The following is a 27956-nucleotide window of genomic DNA, read 5'->3' on the forward strand; positions in this document are numbered from 1 at the left end:
TTGCCAGAAATCCTGTCTGTTGCGAGGGTCACTGTTTGTTGCCAGAGTCATTGAGCAGTGACAGAATACAGCTTGTTACCAGGGTCACTGTGTGTTGCTGGACTACATAGCCTCCTCACAGCAAGTCTGTTCCTAGTCTCAGGCTCGCCGGCTGTGTTGCTGGAACGTCCCCGACCAGCAGCAGCTCCTCATTGGAAGGAAGAGGGGCAGGGATCCGGAGGGAGGCTGCAGAGCGGTGAATCCCGGGGGAACGTTGCTGATGCTGACCTCTGGAGCTCTGCAATCAGACAAGAAGGACTCTGCATCAGCTGCTGTTCTCCAATCATTCTTCACTTGTGCTTAAAGACCACATCTGGCAGCAGCTGGCGAACAAAACCCAGCTGTGATTCACTAATCTCGCCTCTGAGCCGAACCAGTGCCAAGTGAAGCAACTGCCAGAGACTTGACCTTTAAAACCTGCCTCACACTCTGAAGCAGTGCTGAGGGAGGGTCACACTGTGGGAGGGGCAGTACTGAGGGAATGTCGCACTGTGGGAGGGGCAGTACTGAGGGAGTGTCGTACTGTGGGAGGGGCAGCGCTGAGGGCACGCTGCACTGTGGGAGGGGCAGTACTGAGGGAGTGTCGCACTGTGGGAGGGGCAGTGCTGACGGAGTGCCGCACTGTGGGAGGGGCAGTACTGAGGGAGTGTCGCACTGTGGGAGGGGCAGTACTGAGGGAGTGTCGCACTGTGGGAGGAACAGTGCTGACGGAGTGCCGCACTGCGGGAGGGGCAGTACTGAGGGAGTGTCGCACTGTGGGAGGGGCAGTACTGAGGGAGTGTCGCACTGTGGGAGGAACAGTGCTGACGGAGTGCCGCACTGCGGGAGGGGCAGTACTGAGGGAGTGTCGCACTGTGGGAGGGGCAGTACTGAGGGAGTGTCGCACAGTAGGAGGGGCAGTGCTGAGGGAGCGCCGCACTATGGGAGAGTGGCACTGAGGGAGCATCACACCATTGAAGGGGTGATGCAGATGGAGTGAAACTGTGAAACATGATAAGTTCATAGCAAAATAAATCAGGTTTCAAAATTTGATTTTTTTTTTCCTCATTGCTGACCTGCAGTTTACAGTCAAAAAGCTAAGTAAGGAGGGAGTGGCTGATACAAATAGGTCTTGCCCATTGTTACAGAAGCTTGGGGTCTGTGCCAGTTTCATAGGATGTTGTCATTACACCTTTATCCAGCAAGGGTAACATGCCAACATGCCATTCTAATGCATCATGCGTCTAATTAAAATTTTCACGGTACACTTCATCTCAATCAGAGTTGTCAATACAGGATTTGTTTTTAACAAGCCAGGTGTGCTGTAAATCAAAAAAATGCAAATCTGAAATAAAAAGAGGAACATTTGGAAGTAGTCAGCAAGTACCCAGATGTGTCCTGACCTGTGGAGTATTTCTAGGCTTTTCTGTTTTTACCCCAGATGTGTTGAGAATGGTGATGTTAATTAAGCTTCAAAAGATTTTGAAACAAAAGAGAAATGGTGGAGATACTCAACAGGTTAGGCAGCCTCTGTGGCGAGAGAAACACAGTTAATGTTTCAGGACCTTTAACCTTTTGTCAGAGCTGAGAAGGTTAATAGAAGAACCTAAGTTTTCCCAATTCTGATGAAGGATCACAGGCAGATAGGGTGGTGAAGAAGGCATATGGCATGCTTGCCTTCATAGGTCATGGCATCGAGTATAAAAGTTAGGATGTAATGTTGCACCTTTATGAAACACTCGTTAGACTGCTCTTGGAGTACTGTGTGCAGTTCTGGTCACCACACTACAGGAAGGATGAGGTTGGGGTGGAGAGAGGTTCACCATCATGTTGCCTGGATCAGAGAGCTTTACGTATGGGGAGAGACTGTATCGGTTTGGTATGTTTTCCTTGGAGTGAAGGAGGCTGAGGGATGACCTGACAGAAGTATGTAAAATTATAAGAGACCTGGATAGGGTAGATGGTCAGAATGCTTTCCCATGATAGGGGGGTCAAAAACAAGAGGGCATAGATTTTAGGTGAGAGGAAGGAGTTTTAAAGGGGATTTATGGGGAAAGATTTTTACAAAGTGGATGACATCTGGAACTCACTGCCAGAGGAGGTGGGTGGAACCAGATACAATCACTACATGTAAGAGACATTTAACCAGGCACTGAAATCATCAGCACGTAGAAGGTTACAGAATTAATGAGGCAAATGAGATGGACAAAAATATCAGTATAGATGTAATGGCTGAAGAGCCCATTTGTGTGCTGTGTGACTCTCTAATGTCACAGTCCTGAGGATCATTGATCTGAAACATTGATTCTCTCTCACAGAAGTGACCTGACCTGCTGAGTGGTTTTATTCCAGATTTCCAAAATTTGAGGTATTTTGGTTTCAGGAAAAATTTCCAAGCTCTGATTTGGGAGATCTGATGAATACATGGTTTGCATGTTTCAGGCTGAGCATATAATCAATTCCAAAGGTCAGCAAGTTAGGGCTGTGTCTCCTGTCATTCTCCAAACAAACTGTAGCACACCTTGCCTTAGTAACAAGGCAACTGTTTAAACTTTGATTAAAAACAAATGGTTAAACAGAAGAAGTGGGGCTTATATTGTGCACAGAGCACTGAAAACAGGAGAGAAAGTGCAGAGAAGTTCCTCAAAATGCTACTAGAGGGGTGAAGAGAGGTCACGAAATATCAGCAGCAGACACGATTAGGGAAAATCCCAGGGCAGTTCATACGTATTTTAAGAACAAGAGGATAATCAGGGAAAGAGAAGGGCCAACTGGGGACCACAGTGACAATCTGTGCATGGAGCCAAAGGACAAATATGAGGTCTTAAGTAACTACTTCTAATCTGCATTCATCATAAAGAAGGACATCATCCAGTAAAACGTCATTCATCAAGCATGCTCAGGACTTTGGTGGATTTTCAGGATTATTGAATGTTATTCTTATTGAAACCCTAACATGCTTTTCAATTACTTTTCTTTTAGTTGTCACTCGGTACTATAGTACATTTTCTATTCAACCTAGTGAGTTCCATGGGAGTGTGGGAACCAGGGCCCCGGTCAGTTCCGTGGGAGCGTGGGGAACCAGGATCCCGGTCAGTTTCTGAAAATAGGAGACACATCACAGGATGAACCAGATGCTGATCATTAGGATCTTTGAATAATTGGTGTTACGGACTTTGACTTTAAAATCACCCTGTGAAAAGGGACAGACATGGTCTCACCTGTAACACCTCGTACTAGATTTACTTCACCAGTGTCACTTTCTTCACCAAAATTTAAAACACTGTCCAGCAAGAGAGATTGACTAGCCCCAGTATCTCTAAGAATTTTCACTGGCACCTGGGGTGACTCATCATTCAGTGAAACAAAACCCTCTGATACATACGAACGGAATTCTTTTCTCACCTCCTCCAACTTTTCCGCTTTTCCCTCTTGCAAGGACTGATCTTTAACAGCATCTCCTAAACCTTTTTGATTTTTAATTGCCTGAAAGCAAGCATTGGGCCCAGCTTCCTTCTTTTTCTTCAAAAGGGCACAATTAGATATCACGTGGCCAGGTTTCCTACAGTAATAACAAGTACGCTCAACAGGTTTCTCCAGCCCTGGCTTCTTTTCATCTTTTCCTTTTTGATTACCTCCCAATTTAATCTCTGGTTTACCTGGATTGTCTTTGTAACTCTTTTGAAAGGTTTTAGGTTGTCCCCATTTGGATTTATGTTTTTTTTCAAATCCCGGACGAGCCCCCAATTTTGTCACAAACCAGCAACAAAAGAAACACACTGAGCATGATTCAGTGTTAAAAACTATTTTATTAATCACTACTTATGATAATACGTAAAATAAAAGTAAAAATGTTAGTATGTTAGAATTCAAAAATGTTAAACCTCAAACGTTAACCCCAAAACTAAACTCGTCGTGTGTGTGTGTGACAAAGTCCAAAACTCCCAGTTCCTGAATGGTTCTTAAAGTTCAGTTCCGCAAGCCACAAGGTGAAACATGAGCAAGGGCTTCTTCAACAACCACCGTTGTCTGAAGATAAGATGTAGATGTAGAAAAACATAGAGAGAGTACATACGAAATCCAAATGTTCCACGATGGAACCCAAACGACACTTCAGTGTTTACTCGGTAGTGACTTCCTCACCCCGAAAAGCATCCGAACCGTGGTCGTCCACACACAAATAACTGTTTCCTTCTACAGGTCAGCAACAAAGTGAACTCCACCGGATTACTTCCAACTTCCATACATGGATTTCAGTGGCAAACACAGTTATTGTTTCTCATCCATCGATAGAGAAAACAAGCAGGCTGGTGTCTCTCTCCCTTCTCTCTCTCTCTTTCTCCTTCTTCTGACTTCTTCAACAACGTCATTAGGTCCTTTATCTTCTATTGACGTAAGCACGCCCCACACACACATACACACACACTCTCTATCTTAAAGGGACTTTCACTGAGTCCGTAACATTGGACAGCAGATTATCAGAGTTGTACTGTTGTTGGAGAATTCAGGCTGGGTGGTGGTAGAATTCTGGAACAAATTACCCTTGAAAATGGAGTAGGTATTAGAAAACAGGCAACGTAAAGGCGGATTGATCCCCACAGCCTGATGAAATGTATCCCAGGCTGATGTGAAGGAAAACAAGGAGATGGCTTGGGCTCTGACAGAAATTTTCAAATCTTCTCTGGCAGCAGAAGAGGTACCAAATGACTGGAGCACAGCAAATGTGTGCCTTTATTCAAGAGGGCAGTAGGGATAAGGCAAATAATTACAGGTTGATGAGTCTAATATCAGTGGTAGGAAAATTATTTGAAAAAAATCTGAGGGAAAGAATGAATCTATATTGGAGAGGAGAAATTAATCTGGTATAGTCAGCATGTCTTTGTTAAAGGAAGATCATGTGTGAGCAATTTGATTTGATTTGTTGTAGAGAGAATTAGAGAGAATTAATTGTGTTGATGAGGTTAGTGTGGTTGATTTCACTAAGGATTTCACTAAGGCATCTGACAAGGTCTCACATGCAAAACTGGTCCAAAGTGTAGAGCCCATGGGATCCAGGGCAATTTGGCACAGTGGATCAGAAATTGCTTGGTAATGGGAAGCAATGGATGTTGGTGGAGGCTTGTTTTTGTGATTGGAAGTCTGTGACCAAGTCTGTTACCACAGGGATCGGCGCTGGAACCCTTACTGAATTTAATACATGTTATTGATTTGAATGTGAATGTGGAGATCATGATCAGTAAGTTCACAGATGATGCTGGTTTTGTTGATAATGAGGAGCCTAGTCTTCAGTTATGGAAAGATAAATTGTTAAGATGTGTAGAACAATAGCAGATGGTATTTAGTTCTGAAAATTGTGAGGTTGATGCGATTTATGAGGACTAATAAAGTTAGGATATACACAGTGAACAGGAAGTGCTGAGGAACAGAGGCATCTTGGTTACATGACCAGGATCCTTGGCCAGAGCATACAAAATACTGGTTAATACTCAGCTGCAGTACTGTGTTTTTCACCACACTATAGGAGGGGTATGATAGCACTGGAGAGGGTGCAGAGGAGATTCACCACAATGTTACCTGGGATGGAGCATTTCAGTTATGATGAGACTGGGTTTGTTTCCTCGGAGTGAAGGAGGCTGAGTGGGGACCTGACTGAGTGTACAAAATTATGAAGGGCATAGCTAGAGATGACCATAAGGAAGTTTTCCCCTTAGCTGAGGTGTCTATAACCAGCAGGCATAGGTTTAGGGGAAGGGGTAGGAGATTTAAAGGGGATTTGAGGAATTCTTATTTTCACCCAGAGGATGTTTGGAATCTGGATCACATGGTTCGAGAGGATGGCGGAGGCAAAAAGTCTCACAACATTTAAAAAGAGTCATAGAGGCATACAGCACGGAAACAGGCCCTTCGGCCCAACTCGTCCATGCTGACTAAGATAAATTGGATTTGGATGAGCCTTTGAAATGCTAAGGCATACATAGAAAGCTACAGGTTAAATGCTGGGAAATGGAAGGAGTTTTGATAGTACTTGAAGGACAGCCCAGACATGATGGCCCAAAGGGTCTGCTTTGTGCTGTATGACTTCATTACTCTAAGTAGCTTTGTGTCAAAATGCAAAATGCAACTGCCGTAATAGGGCCCCACTTCAGATGTGGTGGAATCATTGAATATATTTAGGGTGTAGCTAGACAGATATTTGATCTGTATGGGAGTCAAGGGTTGTGGGGATCAGACGGTGGATTGGAGCTGAGGCCAAGGTGCAATCAGCCACTCTGACACCATGGCAGAGCAACCTTGAGGAGATCTACTGCTGCTGTTTCCTGTGTTCTTATTGCCCTTGAGATGTTCTTACTTCAATGTTCATGGCATTGATGGAATCTGTGAAGATGGACCCCTTGGTATCTTTGGGCTGCCAGTATTTCATCATTTATAAAGTATTCTCCTCTTCATTCCAAAACTGGATGTTCTCAAGTTTGTCCACAATGAAATCTATTTGACACAATTGTCATTTAATCCATTAGTATCTCTTTTCAATTTAATAATTGCATCCACACTGCTTGCAGTCTAGGATGTAGTAGTTGGACATGCCTAGACTTCCAATCTGAAGAAAGGTCCATAGAATATAGAACAGTACATAAGGTCCTTCAGTCCATGATGTCTGTGCTGGCCAAATTAAACTAATCCCACCTGCCTGCATATGGTCTATATCTCTCCCTTCCCTGCCCATTTATGTGCTGGTCTAAATGCCATTACTACCTGGGACATTCTCTCTTCTCTCCTCTTCCATTGGGTAGGAGATACAGGAGCCTGAGGGCACGTACCACCAAACTTAAAGACAGCTTCTACCCCACTGTGATAAGACTATTGAATGGTTCCCTTATATGATGAGATGGACTCTGACCTCACGATCTACCTTGATGTGACCTTGTACCTTATTGCACTGCACTTTCTGTGTAGCTGTGACACTTTACTCTGTACTGTTACTGTTTTTACCTGTACTACATCAATGCACTCTGTACTAACTCAACGTAACTGCACTGTGTAATGAATTGACCTGTATGATCGGTTTGCAAGACAAGCTTTTCACTGTACCTCGGTACAAGTGACAACAATAAACCAACACCAATAGCAATACCTGCTTTCATCACTTCCCCTGGCAGTGTGTTCCACACATCTACTACATTCTGTAAAAACATTTGCCCCATAAATCTCCTCTAAACTTTCCCCCTCTCACCTTAAAGCTATGTCCTCTAGTATCTGACATTTTCACCCTGGGAAAAAGACTCTATCTATGCCTCTCATAATTTTATATCCTTCACTCAGGTCATCCCTCAGCGTCCAACCCTCCAATGAAAACAATCCAAGTTTGTCCAACTACTCCTTATAGCGAATACCCTCTAATCCAGGCAACATCCTGGTGAACCTCTTCTGCACCTTCTCCAAAGCCTCCACATCCTTCCTGTAATGGAGTGACCAGAACTGCACACAATACTTCAAATGTGGCCTGACCAAAGTTTCATAAAGCTGTAACATGACTTCCCGACTTGAGTATAACACACCGAGCTATGAAGGCAAGTATGCCGTATGCTTTCTTTACCACAGGGATCAGTGCTGGGACCTTTGCTGTTTGTGATATATATTAATGACTTGGATGTTAATATAAAAGGCATAATTAGAAGTTTGTGGTGAAAATTGGTGGTGCTATGGATAGCAAAGAAGGATATGTAAGGCTAGAGTCATACAGTTATGCAGCACAGAAACAGGGCCTTCAGCCCAACTCATCCATGCCAACTACTTTGCCTAACTGAACCAGTCCCATTTACCTGTGTTTGGCCCATATCGCTCTAAACCTTTCCAAGCCATGTACCTGTCCAAATATCTTTTAACCTTTGTATTTGTACCCACGTCTACCACTCGCTCTGGCAGCTCATTCCACATACCCACCATTCTCTGTACAGCAGGATAGGGATAAATGAAAAGTTGGGTGTGGCATTGGCAGATGGAATTTAAACCTGACAAGTGTGAGGTGATGCATTTTCAGAAGTCAAATAGGGGTAGGACATAGCCAGTATGCAGGTAGATGCCACGGCTAAGAAAGCTCACCAGCACCTCTACTTCCTCAGGAAGCTAAAGAAATTTTGCATGGCCCCTTTGACCCTCCGCAATTTTTATTGATGCACCATAGGAAAGCATCTTATCCAGATGCATCACAGCTTGGTTTGGCAACTGCTCTGCCTGTGACCATAAGAAACTGTAGAAATTTGTGGATACAGCTCAGCACATCATGGAAACCAGCCTCCCCTCCCTGGAATCCGTCTATACCTCTCACTGCCTCGGTAAAGCAGCCAACATAATCAAAGACCCCACACACCCCAAACATTCTCTCTTCTCCCCCCTCCCATCAGGCAGAAGATACAAAAGCCTGAAAGCACGTACCACCAGGCTTAAGGACAGTTTCTATCCCACTGTTATAAGACTATTGAATGGTTCCCTAGTACGATAAGATGGACTCTTGACTTCACCATCTTACTTGTTATGACCTTGCTCCTTATTGTCTGCCTGCACTGCACTTTCTCTGTAGCTGTAACACTTTATTCTGCATTCTGTTATTGTTTTGCTTTGTACTACCTCCATGCACTGTGTAATGAATTGATCTGTATGAACAAGTTTTTCACTGTACCTTGGTAGATGTTACAATAATGAACCAATTTACCAATTTACCAGTAAATGGCGGGGCACTAAAGAAGGTTGATGAGCAGAGAGACCTAGGGGTCCAAGATCATTGTTCCTTGAAAATGACAATACAGGTCAATAGGATAATGAAGAAGGCTAAAGGCACGCTTCTTTTCATAGAGTGGGGCATAGACTATAAGAGTTAGGACACTAAGTTGTAACTTTACAAAACACTATGTAGGCCACACTTGTAATATTGTATGCAGTTCTGGTTGCCACACTATAAGATTGCGCTAGAGGAGAGTGCAGAGGAGGTTCATCAGGATGTTGCCTGGATTGGAGGATTTTAGTTATAAGGGAGAGATTGGACAGGCTGGGCTTGTTTTCCCTGGGGTGAAGAGGGTTGACCTGATAGACATATATACATTTATAAGAGGCATAGATAGAGCAGATAGTCAAAATCTCTTTCCCATGGTAGGGATATCAAAAACAAGAGGGCCTGGGTTCAAAGTGAGAGGAAGGAGTTTTAAAGAGACCTGAGGGGTGAGTTTTTTTACACAGAGCGCAGCTGGTATCTGGAACGCGCTGCCAGAGGAGACAGTGGAATCAGAGATACAGTCACTACGTTGAAGGGACATTTAGACAGAAGTAGGCAAGGCATAGAAGATTTTGTCTTCATGCAGGCAAAGAGGATTAGTGTGGGTGTACAAAGGTCAGCATGAATGTGAAGGGCCAAAGGGCCTGTTTCTGTGCTCTACTAATCTATGACTCTGTGGTAGCATTGTAGTAGTATGTCCAATGTTCTTCTGCAATTTCTTTAAAAGGCTGAGGAGATTAATTAATTGCTTCAACTGGCAGGAGACATTAAGGAAAGACAGGAGTATAAGTCACTGAAAGTATAATCCATTGTTAAAAGGAAACAGATCTGGTTGGCAACTCAAACACGGCAACGTAGGTCATGCTATCATCAATCTGATTGGAGCAAAGTAACAGGAACACCTCACCCTGTTTCCCGTCCTCACTGATCTTTCGACATTCAGGCTCAATAGCAAACGTTCAACTCCTTTTACGGTGAGAATTATCTTAGTGAGATTGGTTGTTCCTTTAGTATAAAGTGTTTGGTTAACTGTGTGTTATATTCTCATTGATGCAGATTTGCTTCACAATCATTTCAGTCTTGTAAGTTGAATTCTTATAACTTATTTCCTGGTTGGTGGGCTGTACTGCCATCTTAATCACCTATACTTAACCTCCTGATGTAAAAATAGCAGCCAAGGATCAGTGGCTGATGCAGTGGCAGGTAGGAATGTGAATATATGGAAATGTACAAAGCAGAAAGAAACTATTTAGCTTCTCACTCCTGTGTCCTTTCTTTGTAAGGACTCTTCAATTAATCCCACCAGCTCTTCTGATTTTCACTTACTGTAAATTTAAATTGGATAACCATTTTTAATGTGTGTTTGATTGCAGCTGAATCTACACAGAGCAGGTTTCAAAAGTAGTTATCAGTTAAATTGATCCTGGATTACTTTTAGTTTGCTGTGTTTAGATTGTGTAAAATGTCTCCAATTTGTTGAAGAAATATGTTGTTGAATTTTAAACCAGATCTTCCATAGTTTATAGTATCTAAAAGATCAGTGTCCTTTTCCTTGTGATTCCGGCTGGCTGGTTTCCAGATGGACTTTGATCACATTGCTGCACCCTTAGGTTGGACTTTTCAGATTGTGTTATTTCCTGAAGGGCTTGATGCGTTTCTGCCACAGAATTTTCTTTCTCTGGGATAAATGTCCATAGTTATTCCCTCCATTAAAAGGTGCCTTCAGCTTGGTGGTAAACATGATAACTGTCACCCTCTTGCACAGGAGAGGGTGCAGAGGAGATTCGCCAGGGTGTTGCCTAGATTGGAGCATAACGCCTAAAAAGAGAGACTGGGTAGAAGGGGCTTGTTTTCCCTGGAGTGGAGGAGGCTGAGGGGTGACCTGCCTGAAGTATATCAAACTATGAGGGGGATAGAGAGGGTAGATGCTGGAGGCGTGAAAGACAAGAGGGAATAAGTTTAAGGTGAGAAGTAGAAGGCTTAGAGGGGATCTAAGGGGGGATATTTTTTCATACAGAGGGTGGTTGGAGTCTGGAATGTGTTGTCTGAGGAGATGCTGGAGGCAGATACTCTCATGACATTTAGGAAACATCGAGACCAGGGTACCTGAATCACCAGAACATAGAAGGGTACAGTCCTGACAGGCTTGGTGTAGGAAGCTACAATGGATGGCATGGATATGGTGGGCTGAAGGGCCAGTTTCTGTGCTGTATGACACTATGACCCTCCCTGTGGAGGATGCAGCTAGTGTCCATGACCTATCTCAGCATGAGTCAGTGCTTTTAAAAGAGGAGGAGAGAAAAATGTCCATAAACATCCCTCCTGTTGATATTTACTGATTATTTATTAATGTTGGTCACAGAAATTGTTTGGAAATTCTCCATGTTTTAATACTTACATGGTAATTCCTAGTGTGTTCAGGTTAGTAAAGAGTTAAATACAAGCAGATAAACATTTATCAAAAACAAATACTGCATTAAATATTATAAAAGTAGGTGAACAAATCTATTCAATTTTGACAGGCCTATACGACATAAGAAATGCGATTTATGTTTGAAAGGAACATTTTCAGTCATCATATTGCCACATATGGGCAGTACTGAGGCCCTAGTCACACTCACTTGGTTATGTTGGGTGGGCTACATCATTCTCATACCTGACATCAGATTCCCAAAGCACTCTATTCCCAGCTCTTCCATGGGAAGAGGTTACTAGCTGGTCAGGAAAAGAAATAGCAAGGATATGGTAAGGGCTGCTGTTAGTTACTTAGGTTAATTGGACCTAAATCTCGATGTAGAGACCCATTTTCAGTGAGCTGTGGATGGTATTCTACTTCTGAATTAAGGGGTGATAATGTGCTTTCAGTGGATGGAAGGGACGTGTCCTGCATGTTTAATGCCATGAGATTGTAGTTGTAGTCTATGACATTTGGATGGAGGAACTGTGTGTAATATAGGAACTGGGTGGGAGAAATGTGCTGCCTGGTGGCTCGGTCTTGGTGAAGTTGTTTGGTGTAGTTCACTTTGAGTCAGAGGGATGAAGTCCTATTATGTGTGGAGTGCAGAGAATGGAAATTGATCTCATTCAGAGGTATAAGAGCTTGAGAGGGGAGCAGCTGAGAGAATGCTTCTCTTACAATGGAATCTGGAACTAGGGTCACAGACTCAGAATAAGGGGTCTGCCTCAAGGCTGAAATGAGGAGCAATTGTTTCTGTTGGAGTAGTGTGGATCCTTGGAATTGTCTACCCCAGAGAGACGGCTATTTGATGCATTCAGAGTTGAGCTGGACAGTGTTGAACTGCAGGGTGAGAGAAGGAGATACAGCAGGAAAATGGAACTGAGGACAAAGATCAGACCAGCGGGGTTCATACTGAGGGAGCTCCGGAGACCGAGTGGACTCCCCCTGCTCCTGTTTCTAATGAGTAAGGGGTTTCTATATCAGCGCCCAGCTGAGGGGGGATACGTGGGCCACGTTGGCAGGTTGCAGGGGAACCGCGTGGATGGAGAAGTCATGGACACGGGAGCAGGCCATTCGGCCCAACAGTGGTGCAGGCCTTTAATTTCGGCTCCCGCCACTCTTTACCCAACCCAATGCACCTCCAGTTCTCTCTCTCTCTCTCCCTCCCTCTCTCATTTCCCCTAAAAGGCATCGTGTTGGCGGGTGCCCCGTTGTGTTTGGTGGCGATCACACCTGGCTGTTCACCTCAACCTCTCCTTGCGGGAGCGAGTTCCCCGTTCTCATCACCATCCCGCTGGAAACATTCTCCTGATTCAGGACACTGACCAAAACCTAGACAGGGAGAGCCACCCGTGTGTTGTGGGCGGTTCGGAAGATGAAGGAGGGCTGGTAAAAGGTTTACAAATGTGTATTACACAACTTCTGTTTTTTTTTCCCTGGAAAGATTAATATTTGGTGAAGGACGTTTAGACCAAGTCGGATGTTGCACTGTGAATTAGAAGGCAGGGCTTGCGGAGCGTGCGGACGGAGAGCGAGCTGGTGAGGTGCAGCCACGTTCGGGGCCGGGGCTTTGGCTTCCGCTGCATTCAAGTGAACAATGTGCTTTCACGTCTTGTTATGCTGGGCGAGGGGTTTTCTGGGGGCTGGAGAGAGAGCGGGGCTGTTTGCAGCTTCTCACAGGGTCATTCCGTACAGAAACAGGCCCTTCGGCCCACCATAGCCCTGCCGCCCACTCTAGTTTACTGCACCAATCGCATTTGCCCGCATTAAATCCGCAGCCTGCTGTGCCTTGACATTCTGCAAGTGTAGCGTTGCGTTGTGTGGGATTTCCGCAGCCAGTTGTGCGGCGCTGGTCTTCAGGGAGCAGGGTCTATGTTTACATGGGTTGCATGGATTAGAGGCGCGTTAGTGTCACGACTGTGGTGTTTGCTTTGGAAAGAAGAACAACAATATGCCTGAGCGTGTGTGTGCCTTGAAATATCTCTGCAGACTTCGGAATTTATTCTGGGGAGGGGTTAATGAGCTCCACTGCGATTTGAACAGACGCGGCAGCCGTTAATCCCTCTGCTCCGCTCCGCACACACTGGAGGAACGAAACCACCCGTGTCCTCTCCCCTCCCGCAGCTACCCAGCGCAGCGGCGACACGGCGCTGTCCACGGGCCGCGGTGCTGAAAAGCGGAGCTTCCTCGCTGTCCGCCTGCCTCTCGAACTGTTCACCTCCCACCGGAGCAGGCAGCGGCGGAATGTGCCGGCGACCCGGGGAACAATCCAACGCGCTGCCTCAGCACGGAGATTAAAGAGATTTAATGGTTTTCAGTACAGTCCCTCTGCCCAAAACGCGGTCTATGCCCACACACACACACACACACACCACACACACACACACACACACCGACACACACACACACACACAGACACACACACCACACACACACAGACACACACACAGACACACACAACACACCGACACACACACACACACCACACCGACACACCACACACACACACACACACACACACACACACACACACACACACACACACACACACACACACGTAAATAAATGCAGAAAATGCTAAGTAGGTGTTTGGGAAAATCAATGTATAGACCGTTTGGTGTGATGGGATTCATTGAAATGGTGTTTAGAGAGAGTTCATCAAATGGGGGATGGACATCCCATGTTGTTGACCCAGTGCAGGGGGCGGGGTGGAGGTGGGATGATGTGTTTGTGGAGGGCGCTTGGTACTCCCCTCTTCCCTCGGATCCGCCGGCTCCAAGTTGCTGCGAGCTTCACTGCGGTATATTTTGCGCGCACACTGCTCTAATCGCCAGCCTCCGCTGGGGTGAGTCTGCATTCACATCACGTCCCCTCCCGCCGCCGCTCTCAATCTCTCGCCGCCCTTCTCCCCGCAGGTTCCTGGGATTCGCTTTGAAAATGGCCAGCACTTTCTCCCGGATCCTCAGCAACAGGAAGGCCAGCGGGATCCTGACCCTGGTGGGGGCCGGCTCCCTGGCGGCCGGTTACCTACTGACCCGGGATTGCCTGAAGGCAGGGACCGAGAAGAGGAAACTCTACCCCGCCAGGTAAGGGGACAGGGGGAGAGCAGAGGGCAGAATAATCAGTCGGTGCATCGAGAACAGCTCAGTGCTGGGATAATTCCTCCTGGGTGATATCTGATGATTGCTGGGGTTGCCTGAGTGTTCAGTTCCCATGGCCCCACACTGCCTGTTTGTTAAATCCTAGACTTTAATTGAACGGCTAACCCCAAGGTCACCCGAACACCGCACCGGCACAGGTTGTAACTCCCGGCCCCACCGGCCCCACCGCCCCCTCCCACTCACACCCGCAGGAGGGTTCGATTCCGGGCAACGCCGAGGATCTAAATCTGATGTCGCAGCGTTCAGCACACTCTCACTCGCTTCCAAATAAATTCCGAGAATGGCAGCGACTGAATGTTAGTTAAGATTCAAACATCATCAGTGGCCCCGCACTGAGAAGCGCCGCCACTGAATAAAAGCTCCTTTTTTGACCCTTTGTCAGTGTTCATTTATCGATTGTTTTCTGTGCTAACGCTGTGGAGACGTGTTCCAGAGTTCGGCATCTGCCTGCGGGTAACGAGGCACCAACAGACAAGAGGGTTGGGGTTTAATTCTGGGGGAAATGCTGGAAGTGGTGAAGGCTGTTTCTGCTCGTGTTGCAACGTTGGCCGAGAGCGAGTTGGGAACACGGGCGGTTCTTATTTACAGCTGGCCCATCTGTTCTCCAATTTGGGAATAAATAGGTCAGCATTAACCTGGTATTACACTCTGTAATCCGCGGGTAATCTTGGGCCTCCATCACAGATATAATTGTTTAAGAACAGCAGCAGGTCAAACAGGTTGACGTTTTGTGTTTGGAGTTCCTCAGCACACGGGGTAATACAGCCAACTCACAGGCTGTAACACTCGGGCACCAACAGCCGTCCCGCCGTCCCGGGATACTTTCTACAAGCGAACTATAATTAGAGTCAACGGCATTTTATTCACGGTGCAGGTGTAAACTGAAACTATCGCTGTGGATTTCATGTTTAGTGTTGGAAGACAGATCAGAGAGAAGGGAAATGGCGTTAAAGTTCTGCATCCATCCACCTATAGTGGTTTTCTCAAAATATATTGTTGATATGTTTGGCATCAATTTATATTTTACTCAGATAACTATTCGGGCACTATTATCAGCATACACGTAAAATATGGGACCTGCATTTCTATAGCACCTTTTATATCCTTCAACTATCCTTTAGCATTTTACAGCCAATGAATACTTTCAAATTATAGACACTGTTGTAATGATAAAAAATAATTTTTAGAAGATCTCACAATGTAGGTTTAGTGTGTGTAGGAGCAGGTTGATGAATCAGTGCTGGCATTGCCCGTTGTGAACTTACCTCTGCTCCAGTTTGTAATCAGTTAGGAATATGGGTAAAGTGTGAAGATCCAGGGTGCAGGAGTTTGCAGAAGGTGAGCTGGCAGGAGGTTGATAAAGATGAGATTGAATAATACAGTTAGATAACACCAGAATGTAGCAATGGGGGACGAGGGATGGGGGAGTGTTCTCCACAGCAGGTGACCCAGGAGCTTGCATTGCAATTGAGCTACAGAAAGGACAAAAGCATGAACGTTGTTTTATCTAGATCTTGGTATGAGCATGAGAATAAAGTCCAGGCAATAATCAGAGGGAGGCAGAGAAAATCAGGACAGGAGCTGTGTGAAGGCCACAGGAAGGAGAGATCTCCTGTTCCACAACAAATCTTTATTTCTTGGGGAGAACTGCCAAGTGTTGAAATCTTTATTGAACTGAGTTCTCAAGTTAAACAAAGCGTGACATAAAACAGCAGGCTAGCCTTTAGTGACACAGGAGATATATGAGATGAAGGAATTAATGAGGCTAAAGGTGAGGCTGCCAGACCTGAGAGGCAGCAGCTGTTGACCAGATTTCTCTGAGGAATTGTACGTTTGTATAAATATAAGAAACAAGGTCGTCCTAACATTATCAACAGGCAGGTGAAAGGTGAAGGTCTAATGCTGCAGGTATTACACCTGTAGAGGGAATGCAGGTTGTGTACAGGGAGGGGGGGCGGTTCATGCGAGTTATGGTCAATCGACCCAGAACCCCTGTCCTTCCCACCCATCAACAACCCATTCTGCCTCTTCCTCATTCATCTACACGGGTGAGGGGAGGGCGGGTGATGAATGCATCAGCTGGTGTGGATCTGACGTCTGTATCCATATTTCTCACATGACAAAGGCCATTCATTTGCAATTTGATAAAATAAAGCTCTTGCATCTCTAGAGTTCCTTTCAAACCTCCAAGTTATCCAGAAGCACTTTACAGCTAATACAAGTAATTTTTAAAGTGTAGTTACTGTTGTAATGTAACTTGTCAGCATGCTCTGACAAGTGGCAATCTATTATTGACCAGGTAATCTGTGATGCCGGCAGATGGATGAATATTGCCAAGCCACCTCCACCTCCTCACCCTACACACATGCATCAATATAATGCCAGTGGATGCTTTATCTGAGAGAGTAGATGGGGGTCTCAGTTTAACATTACAGTTAAAAGTCAGCCCCTCTGACAGAGGGATGTTCCTCTAGCAGAGCACCAACAGTGCCAGCCTGATTGTGTCCTCAAATCTCAGAAATGGGGCTTGAACCCAACAGGGGAGGGTTTTCCTCCTGTCTAAGCTGCTGTCACGCAATGGAGCTCAGACTGGGGAATTATCAGGCAGGAACAAGGACTAACCTGCTTTGGATTTCCGGTTTGCAGATTGAGCACGCTGGAAACAGCTCAATACAGGACAAAGTATTCAGGATAATGACATTCACAGTACTTCATTACTGTGGTACTTTGGCGGTTGTAAAAACTGCAGCTCTCCTTCAACCTTGATTAAAAATTCATTTGGTGCAATGGAACATTCTTCCCAATCCATAACACAGTGCATGTGGAGAGGAAGTTTTCTCCTGTGGGAGAATCTAGAACTTGGAGCACAGGAGACTGAGAGGTGATCTTATAGAGGTGTATAAAATCATGAGGGGCATAGATAGGGTGAATGCACTCAGTCTTTTTCCCAGGGTTAGGGAATCAAGAACTAGAGGGCGCAGAGGGGAAAGGTTTAATAGGAACTTGAGGGGCAACTTTTTTACACAAAGGGTAGTATCTATGTGGAATGAGCTGCCAGAGGAAGTGTTGAGGCAGGTACAATATCAACTTTTAAAAGACAGTTGGACAGGTAGATGGATTGGAAAAGTTTAGAAGGTCATAGGCCAAATGTGGACAAATGGGACTAGCTTAAATGGGGCATCTTGGTGCATGGACCAGTTGGGCTGAAGGTCCTGTTTCCATGCTGTATAACTCTATGGCTCCATGACTAGGGGCTTCCATTTAAAATTAATGGGTCACCTGTTTAAAACAGCTGAGGTTTTATTTTCTCTCAGAGAGTTGTGGGTCTTTGGAACTCTTCCTGAAGAGCAGTGCAGACAGAGTATTTTAATATTTCAAAGACAGATTTAAATAGATTCTTGATAAGCAAGGGTGAAGGTTACAGGAATGCAGAGTTGAGGCTACAATCAATTCAGATACGATTTTGTTGAATAGCAGAGCAGGTTTGAGGGGACGAGTGGCCTCCTCCTGCTCGTACTCTGTATGTTCATTTGTAAGATACTTATGCGATTAAAGGCATTATCTACTCCATTAAAACAACTGCTGATTTAATCAAAGGTCAGGTGTTAAGTGCATTCAAACTTCAGGTCTTCTGGTATCTCCAACCACAGTCTGTGTCTGCAACCACTGTCTCCAAGTGTTGTCTGAATCTGGGTCTTCAGCTGCAGGCTACACTTATTGTCTGCATAAAGTCCCGCTGATTAAATCAGCTATCTTCACCCCTGGTCTACCTACACAATGTGTGTGTGGAGACTGTTCTCACTGCCTGCACTCACAACTGTCTACTGTTGTCATCATTTGTTGTCTGCACCCCTTGTCTGCACCTACCGTCTGTTAGAGCTGTCTACATCCGGTGTCTATACCCACTGTCACTACCTTGTGTCACACTGACTCTGTGTGTGCATGTGTGTGTGTGTGTGTGTGTGTGTGTGTGTGTGTGTGTGTGTGTGTGTGTGTGTGTGAGAGAGAGAGAGAGAGAGAGAGAGAGAGAGAGAGAGAGAGAGAGAGAGAGAGAGAGAGAGATTAGCTGTGAAGATGGCTCTCAGCAGCTTTAATTCCCCAGTACAAGGTTGGTTGAACAAGGCCCTGAGAACCCAGCCGTCCTGAATGAATCCAATAATAATTTCAAGTTTGCGTTCTGTTTACCAGCACCTACCCCGATCTATGAAATGTATCAGTGCAATTCCCTCTCACCCACGGTGCCTCTCGACATCTCCCCCCCTCCTCTCAGACACCTGGTGCTGACGTCTCCTTCATTGGTTCCTTATTGATCTTCACTAATTATGGTCCTGCTGTCCTGTGAAGCACCTTTGGCATCTTTGCTGTTTAAAGTTCTACAAGGATGTTGCAGTTGTATCTTTATTCTTCTTTATATTCTCAGTGCCGACTATCCTGACCTTCGAAAGCACAACAACTGCATGTCCTCTTGCCTGACTCCTGGAATATATGCCAGACTTCGGGATAAGACTACATCCAGTGGCTGGACCCTGGATCAGTGCATCCAGACAGGAGTGGACAATCCTGGACACCCTTTCATTAAGACCGTTGGTATGGTCGCAGGCGATGAGGAATCCTATGAGGTAAAACGGAAAACCTCTTCCACTGGATAGCTGGGCAGTGAGTGTGGACACAGGAGGAACACAGGTTCAGACTTGTGTTTCTCCAACACCCTTTGCCAACTGAGGACCGCTCGAAGTATCGCACAATCAATCAGTGGAATCACTGTTGTAACATTAGTAAGAACATCAGGAGGAGTAGGTAGGCCAGTCAACTCCTTGAATCGTCTCTGCCGTTGATTAATATAACGGCTAATCCAATTTTGTCCTCAACACACCTTCCCATTCTCTCCTCATATTCCTCAACTCCCTTCTAGCTGTCTGTGTTGAATATGTCCAATGATTCCATATCCTGGAGTAAAGAATTCCAAAGATTCTCATCCTTCTGAGAGAAGAAATTCCTCCATCTGAAATGAGTGACCCCTTGTTCAGAAACTATGACCCCTAGTTCCAGATAGCGCCGCTGGGAGAAACATCTTCCCAGCATCCATCCCATCAATCCCCAGTGCAATCTTATCTGCTTCAATAAGATCATCTCCAATTCTTCTATAGTCCAGTGAGTACAGGCCAAACTTGCTCAACTATTTTTCACACATAAGTGCTTTAATCCCAGGAATCGACCTAGTGAAACCTTTCTGCATTGCCTCTAATATACAAAACCATATGCAGAGCTCCAGGTGTGGTCTCACAATGCTCTATAAGGCTGCATCAAGACTTCCTGACATTTCTATAATAAAGGTCAACATTCTGTTATCTTTCCCACTTTTGTAGCTGTGTGCTAACTTCTTGTGTCTCATGCACTAGGTCTAGGTCCCCCAGGTCCCTTTGTACCTTTGTGATTATAGGAAATGGAGCAACCAAACTTGTACAACAAGCTCTCAGAAGCAGCAAAATGATGATGATCAAATAATTTGAATTTCCAGTGAAAGGAGTGAGTAGGTAATACTGGCCCAGGGCACTGGATATAAGTCACCATCTCTTCTACAAAATACTGTCCATGGGAGGTTTATCCTCCATCTGGATCAGGCAGGACTCTGGTGTGATGTTTCACCCAAAAGGTGGTTCCGCCACCAACAATGCAAGGTCCTCTTAACACTGTGCTACATGTCAGTCCATATTTGTGCTCAAGTCTCTGGATTGGTACTTGGATCCATGGCTTCACATACACGACTTGGGGCTCTGTGAGTTGCAGGTCCCTCAGAATGTCCTTATTTTCTTTGTACATCTATCACAGGGCTGAGTCCTCAACGACTTGACCTTGATGGGACCTCAGTTTGTAGAGTTGCTGATGGTTGACCCGCAACTGTTCTGTGTGTGGTGATACCTTCTTCCAGATATTAAGTGGAGTTCTTTGGTGTTACCTCCAGGGAACGTTTCCTAATTCTGTCTCCTCCAATGATGCAGGTCTTTGCTGATATTTTTGACCCTGTGATCATGGAAAGGCACAATGGATATGATCCGAGGACCATGAAACACCCAACCGACTTGGATGCAAGTAAAGTGAGTGTAAATTTAAATTACAAAAAGAAATTATTTGTCAACAATTTACAGCTAATATGGCTCCTTCAAGATGCTTCACAGAGACACAATTAACACTGGTCTACCTTGTGATATCAGCAGTAATAACAAAAAGTTTGGTCAAGGAGTTTGGTTTTCAGGAGAGTCTTGCAGTACGAGTGGGGGAGAAAAGTGAAGGGATTTAAGAAGGAATCCCCAGAGCTCAGGACACTGAAGGCACCGTCAGTACTGGGGTGGGAGGGAATTCACCGGCGTCCAGAACTGGAGGAGTGCAGAGATTGGAAGGGTTGTACAAATCAGGAACGGTAGTGTAGCGGTTAGCGTGACGCTATTACAGTGCCAGCGATCGGGGTTCGATTCCCGTCGCTGTCTGTAAGGAGTTTGTACATTCTCCCCGTGCCTGCATGGGTTTCCTCCGGGTGCTCTGGTTTCCTCCCACATTCCAAAGGTGTACGGGTAGGTAAATTAGGGTTTAAAATGGGCGGCGCAGACTCGGTGGGCCGGAAGGGCTTGTTACCACGCTGTAATTAAAATTTAAAATTTAAAATAACTTCTTACCATTGTGGTCATGGCGCAAACATTGCCAATTCAACCCGTTTGTAATGACTGGGTTGGCCAATTCCTTACCGTTACACTGTCCATACAGGTTTAGTCTCACTTCTGGTAAGAAGTCACAAAGACGGAAAGGGATGGGGCAATGGTGAAAACAAGTATATTTTAAAGAGGGCTTTAGATGAGCAGGAGGGCATAAGGAAGAGGGCTCTGAAGTGTAGAGACCAGGGGAGTGAAAGCACAGCTTTAATATTGTGTGAAGGGAAAGGAAGGTGTGGGAAGGGTCTGAATTGGTTGTAACGCTGGAGGTTACCATGATCAAGGAGTGCGAAAGGCTTCAGAGACAGCAAGGAGAGGTTTAAATTGGAGATACTGGCAGCCAGTCAGCAAGACAGGGGTGAAGGGCTTGCAGGATCTGGTGCAGAGTGGAGCATCAGAGGTTTAGATGAGAGCTTTTATCAAAGGTGGAGGAAGGCAGGCAGCCAGCAGTGCATTGGAAAGGTGGTCTGGAGGTGACAGGCACAGTGAGGGTTCCAACAGAGCCTCATCAGCTCCATCAGAAGCAAATAAGTATCTCAGGACTCAATGTCAAATTTTACAACTCTAGATAACTCATTCCTTCTCTCTGCAGTAGTATCAGAACCAACCATTTCTGTCGGTCATCATTTGGCTCAGCTTTTCTCTTTTTACATACAGCCTGGTCCACTGGACATGTACCACAATCTTGACTCTGTCTTGACCCATGGGACTCCCCAGTCCCACATTCCCAGACCAGATGAAGGGTCTCGACCCGAAACATCGGCTGTCCATTTCCCTCCACCGATGCTGCCTGACTCACTGAGTTCCTCCAGCGTCTCATGTGTTGCTCCAGATGCCGGCATCTGCAGTCTCTCGTGTCTCCACGTCCCACAACCTTACCATTTTTAACATATTACAGAGGAGGAAGTATAATCTAAACTTAGCTGCAAATTAACTGCCATTTTCCATCATCTAGTTTCACCCTGTCAGAGATATTCCCTTTCTTCCTACCTTCTCTGCTACCTAAAACTAACCTCTTTCCTCTCTTTTCCGGTTCTGATGAAGGAACTCTGACCTGAAATATTACTGCCTCTCTTTACACAGATGCTGCCTGACCTGCTGAATATTTCCAGCACTTTCTGTTTTTATTGCTGAATACCTGGTTGGGAATAGGATACAAAGTCATCACAACAGGGACCCACTAAACGGATGTAAATCAGAGATCTTTGTTCAGATTCAATGGTTATATTGTGTTGGTGTTAGCAGTCATACAACGGTTCCAGTGGGGAGGTGTAAGGCTACAGGTTTGCTTACAATGGGTACAATAGTTATCAAATAACTTTTCTTCAGGAGATCTAACAGGGAGTGTCCATTATAATGAAGTGTCCGTGAGATGCAGGGAGTGGGAGGCTATGGGAGAGTCCATGAAAGGGATGTGCCCTTGGGATGTGGTAGGAGATTCAATGGGTGGCCATAGGTAGATTGAGCTTGCTCTCAGCTGTTTTACATTGCATGGGGCCAAAATTTATTATACTCACAGGTTTAAACCTAATTCCAAGAGACTTGGTAATGATCCCAGTCCAGTCTCCCAGCACAACCTTTGATTTAATTCTCCGAGTGCGTGAAGAAGTTGCCAGTCAGGTCCCTTTTAAATCTTTCCCCGCTCACCTTAAACCTCTGCCCTCTGGTTTTTGATTCCCTTTTCTTGGGAAAAAGTGTGTGCATTCACCTTATCTATGCTCCTCATGATTTTATACACCTCTGAGGGCTCTCCTACACGCCAAGGAACAAAGTCCTAGCCTGCCCAACCTCCCCCTGTAACTCGAGTCCTGGCAACATCTTCTCTGCACTCTTTCCAGTTTAATGATGTTCTTCCTATAACAGGGTAGCCAAAACTGTACCCAATACTTCAGGTGCGGCTTCACCAACATCATGTATAGTTGGAGTGTAACGTCCCAACTCTATACACAATGCCCTGACTGATGCCATTAGGCCAGCTTGCCAAACACTTTTGTCACCACCCTGTCTGACACCACTTTCAGGGTACTATGTACATGTACTTCCGAGGTCCCTCTGTTCTGCAACACTCCCCAGGTCCCTACCATTCACTGTGAGAGTCCTACCCTAGTTTGACTTTCCAAAATGCAACACCTTGCACTTACCTGAATTGGACGCCATTTGCCACTCCTCGGCCCACTTACCCAGCTGATCGAGATCCCCTGTCACTTTTGATGCCACCTATTTTAATGTCATCATCAAACTTATTAACTCTGCCTCGTAGATTCTCTCTCAAATCGTTTATATAAATGTCAAACAACAAATGACCCAGCACCAACCCCTGTGGCACACCACTAGTCACAGGCCTCAGTCCGAAAAACAACCTTCCACCATCACACTCTGCTTCCTACCATCAAGCCAATTCTGTATCCACTCAGCCAGCTCTCCCTGGATCCCATGCAATCCAAACTTCCAGACTAGCCTTCCATGCGGGACCTTGTCAAAGGCCTTGCTAAGGTCCATGTAGACAATGTCCACTGCCCTGCCCTCATCAGTCCTCTTGGTTACTTTTTCAAACAATTCTAACAGATTTCCCACACACAAAGCAGTGCTGACTATCCCTGATCAGTTTTTGTTTATCCAAATGCTGGTAGATCCTGTCCCTCAGAACCCCTCCAGTAACTTGCCCACCACTCAATGGTTTGTAGTTCCCTGGTTTGTCTTTGCTGCTCTTCTTAGATAAGAGTACAACACGAGCCAATCTCCAGTTCTCCAGAACTTCACCCATGGCTAAGGGAGATGCAAATATATCTGCAAGGACCTCCGCAGTTTCTTTCCTAGCTTCCCACAAAGTCCGAGGATGCACTTGGTCAGGCCCTGGGGGTTTATCGACCTTAATATGCTTTAAGGCCGCCAATACCTTCTCTTTGGAAATAGGAGGTATATGGTCTGAGACATCACAACATATTTGCCTCAGTTCCTAAGCCTCCGTGATCTTCTCCTCAGTAAAAAACTGACGAGAAATATTCATTAAAAATCTCACCCATCTCCTGTGGCTCCACACATAGACGACCATGCTGATTTTTAAGTGGGCCTATCCTCTCCCTAACCACACTCTTAATATACCTGTAGAATCTCTTGGGATTTTCCTTAACCTTGTCTGCCAGATCCATCTCATCCTCTCTTTTTGCCCTCCTAATTTCCCTCTTGATTTCCCTCTTAAGGGTTCAGCCTCCTGATTACAACCCCTGTCCTTCTAAGGGAATAGATTGGTAACCAATATTCTTTACAAACCCGTAGACTCCCACAGCTATCCTAATGCGTTTCCCCCCACCTTGCTCTAAGTAAGGATTCCATTCCATTCTCCTAGTTTCTCCAGCTGTATTATATCTGTTCTGACCATAAGAACTTTCACACCAGCTCTTCTGAGGGGGTTTTCTTTCTAGTTTACCATGGTTTTCCATCTCCAGTAATTAACAAATCTCTCCTCTATTTTCTGCACTTCTACTCACATCCCCATCTTGTCCCACCCAGAGCTAGACATCAGCTTCCAACAGATCAACCTTCATAACTTCTGCTCCCTTCAATGGGATTCCACCACCAGACACATCTTTCTCTCCCCTTCCCTTTCAGCATTCCATAGAGACCACACTGTCCACACCTCTCTGGTCATATTTTCCACCTCCACTGATCACTCTCTTTCTGATGGCACCTTCCCATGCAACTGCAAGAAATGCAACACCTGCCCTTTATCACTTCACTACTCAATGTCCAGAAAAACAAACGTTCCTTCCATCAATCCACTTTGAAAACCCTGAGATTTCCATTTGCCTGTCACACCATTGCTCCATCCCACTCTTCTTCCCTGTTTTTGTATTCCATGTCTCCGAATCTCTGTCCTTATAATACTGTTCCAACAAAGCTCAATGCAGCTCATCTTCCAGCTAAGCACTTTGCAGCCCTGATTGAATTCAACAATTTCAGATAACCAGCCTTTCCAGTTTGTGTCTGAACTGGCCAGCTCTGATGAAAGATTATCAACCTATAAAGTTAACTCAGTACATCTCACTCCACAAACACTGCCTGAATTGCTAATTATTCCCAGCATTCCCTGTTTATTTTGACTTTGTTCTCTGTTCTTATTCTTATTCCAGATTAGAGGTGGACAGTTTGATGAGAATTATGTCCTGTCTTCCCGTGTGAGGACGGGTCGCAGTATCCGTGGGCTGAGCATGCCCCCTGCCTGTACCCGGGCTGAGAGGAGAGAGGTGGAGAAGGTGACGGTTGATGCCCTCGCTGGGCTGAAGGGAGACTTGGCTGGAAGATACTACAGTCTGTCCAACATGACGGAGAAGGAGCAGCAGCAACTGATTGATGTAAGACATGGAACCAGCGCCTCACCTTCAGCAAGGGAGTGGGGAGGGGTACAGTGGAGTGAATGCTGTCCTGTCACACACTCCCAGGGCAGAGACAGCAGGGGTTAGACACAAAGCACAGCTCCCTCTACACTGTCCTGTCACACACTCCCAGGGCAGAGACAGCAGGGGTTAGACACAGAGCACAGCTCCCTCTACCCTGTCCTGTCACACACCATGTCCCAGGCATTCAAGTTCAGCCCAGATTCTGTGATCAAAGGCTCTCATATCTGTAAGAGTTCATCTTGGAAAGGCTTTGGGCTTTTCGAAATCGATCATGACCTACAACACAACTCCACCCCTTATTGTAGATAAGTTCAGAGAGCACAGGTTGGCATGGGGATATAGTTATTTTCCAATCTTGGGACTGAGGCACCTTGTTAGGACAGAGGGTGCAACCCTTGCTGTCACTGGTGTGATGAGTTTGGTGGGATGGTGTCGAAGGAGCTGTACTCTGTATCCAACCCACACTGCTCCCTATCCTAGGGAGTTAGATGAGGCAGTATAGAGGGAGCTTTACTCTGTATCCAGACTATGCTGTCCCTGGTTCAGGAGAGTGTGACAAGACAGTGTAGAAGGAGTGCAGGGCCAGAGAGCTACCACAGAACCGTGGTTATCAGTAGTTGCTATTCAATGCTACTTTTCTATCGACCATGACTTGGTTCTGTTCATAAACAGCTTTAATAACTATAGACTTTTCCTTCCCTAGGATCATTTCTTGTTTGACAAGCCGGTGTCTCCTTTGCTGACCTCTGCTGGGATGGCTAGAGATTGGCCTGATGCCCGTGGGATCTGGTGAGTCCATCAGTATAACTGTCCTGCCCACCTGCTCCAGTTATGGCTGATCAGAACCTTTAGAAACCTGGTCCAGTCTCTCCTCTTCTCTCCCCCTCTATTCTGCTTCCTTCTCCCCTTTCTCAATTCCCTCCACCCTGCCCAGACAACCCCCCTCTCTTGTTTCTGCCCCTCTCCTCCTCCCATCTGCCCTTTCCTCCACCCTTTCCTGATCCTAACTCTCCTCTGGCCTCCTGGGTGGTCTCCTGGTTTGGACAAGACTTGCTACCATGTAACCAGAAGCCAAGATACTCAGCAACACAGGACTCTGACTTTTATTTGGTAAACACAATTATATTTGAACTGGTCATGTGATCAGACAAAGTCTGAGTCAGGAGAATGGGAGGTGGTTGTAGGGGAGGTGATTACGGAGGGAAGGGAGGGGTTCAGTGGAGGGCAGATTGAAACATAAAGATGGTTAATCTAAATTCAAAGCATTTGGGGAAATGGGCTTTCTTGAACAGCATGTTAGTGAACCTACAAGGGAAAATGCTATCTTAGATCTGGTCCTGTGCAATGAGATGGGTAAAATTAACCATCTTGTAGTTATAGATCCTCTTGGAAAAAGTGATCATAATATGATTGAATTTCTCATACAAATGGAGGGTGCAATAGTTTGATCTAAAACCAGCGTATTATGCCTAAACAAGGGAGATGGGATGAGGGAGGAGATGGCTAGCGTAGACTGGGAACACAGGCTATGTGGTGGGACAGTTGAGGAACAGTGGAAGCCTTTCAAAGAAATTTTTCACAGTGCTCAATAAAAGTATATTCCATTTAAAAGCAAGGACAGTAAAGGTGAGGAGAGCCAACCACGGATAACTGAGGAAATAAAAGTAGGTATTAAGCTCATGCATACAAAGTCACCAAGAGTAGTGGGAAACTGGAAAAACTTCAAAAAGTAACAAAGAACCACTAAGCGAGCAATAAGGAAAGAGAAGATAGATTATGAAAGTTAACTAGCACAAGGTATAAAAACTGATAGTAAAAGCATTTATAATTATATAAAGTGAAAAAGGGTGGCTAAAGTGAATGTAGGTCCCTTGGAAGGTGAGAAGGGGGAACTAATACTGGGTAAGGCCTTGAACGACTATTTTGTGTCTGTCTTCACGGTAGAGGACACGTCTGACATGCCAAAGAGAGATGTTATGGATGCAATGTAGGGTGAAGACCTCGATATAATTGCTGTCACTGAAGAGGCAGTGATGAGCAAACTAGGGGGTCTAAAGGTAGACAAGTCCCCTGGTTCTGATGGGATGCATCCCAGGGTACTGAAAGAAATGGCGGAAGTTATATTAGAGGCGCTTGTGATAAATTACCAAAATTCTCTGGACTCTGGGCAGGTCCTGGTAGATTGGAAGACGGCGAATGTCACGCCACTGTTTAAAAAAAGATGTAGGTAAAAGGCAGGTAACTATAGGCCAGTTAGCTTAACGTCTGTAGTTGGTAAAATGCTTGAAGCTATCATTAAGGAAGAAATAGCGAGACATCTGGATAGAAGTGGATCCATCAGGCAGACACAGCATGGATTCAGGAAGGGCAGGTCCTGTTTGACAAACTTACTGGAGTTCCTTGAGGATATAATGAGCACAGTGGATAGAGGGGAACAGGTGGATGTTGTAT

At 45.5% G+C, this 27956-nt stretch overlaps 1 protein-coding gene across 5 annotated transcripts in view; it reads left to right on the forward strand.

The window, feature by feature from the left end:
- Positions 1–27956, forward strand: part of LOC127585343 (creatine kinase U-type, mitochondrial-like) — a 63790-nt gene that overhangs the window by 27065 nt on the left and 8769 nt on the right. The window contains exons 1-6 of one of the 5 annotated variants that reach the window (XM_052042735.1): positions 12694–12782; positions 14159–14329; positions 18825–19023; positions 20404–20499; positions 25239–25460; positions 26209–26294. In XM_052042735.1, coding sequence (XP_051898695.1) covers positions 12724–12782; positions 14159–14329; positions 18825–19023; positions 20404–20499; positions 25239–25460; positions 26209–26294 — 833 coding nt within the window. In that variant the 5' untranslated portion in view covers positions 12694–12723. Of the gene's footprint in view, positions 1–12693; positions 12783–13188; positions 13205–13995; positions 14089–14158; positions 14330–18824; positions 19024–20403; positions 20500–25238; positions 25461–26208; positions 26295–27956 lie in introns of those variants that run through there. The other 4 variants (XM_052042738.1, XM_052042736.1, XM_052042737.1 and 1 more) reach the window with 4 other exon arrangements.

The sequence above is a fragment of the Pristis pectinata genome, chromosome 32, assembly GCF_009764475.1.
Source record: "Pristis pectinata isolate sPriPec2 chromosome 32, sPriPec2.1.pri, whole genome shotgun sequence".
Lineage (NCBI taxonomy): Eukaryota > Metazoa > Chordata > Chondrichthyes > Rhinopristiformes > Pristidae > Pristis > Pristis pectinata.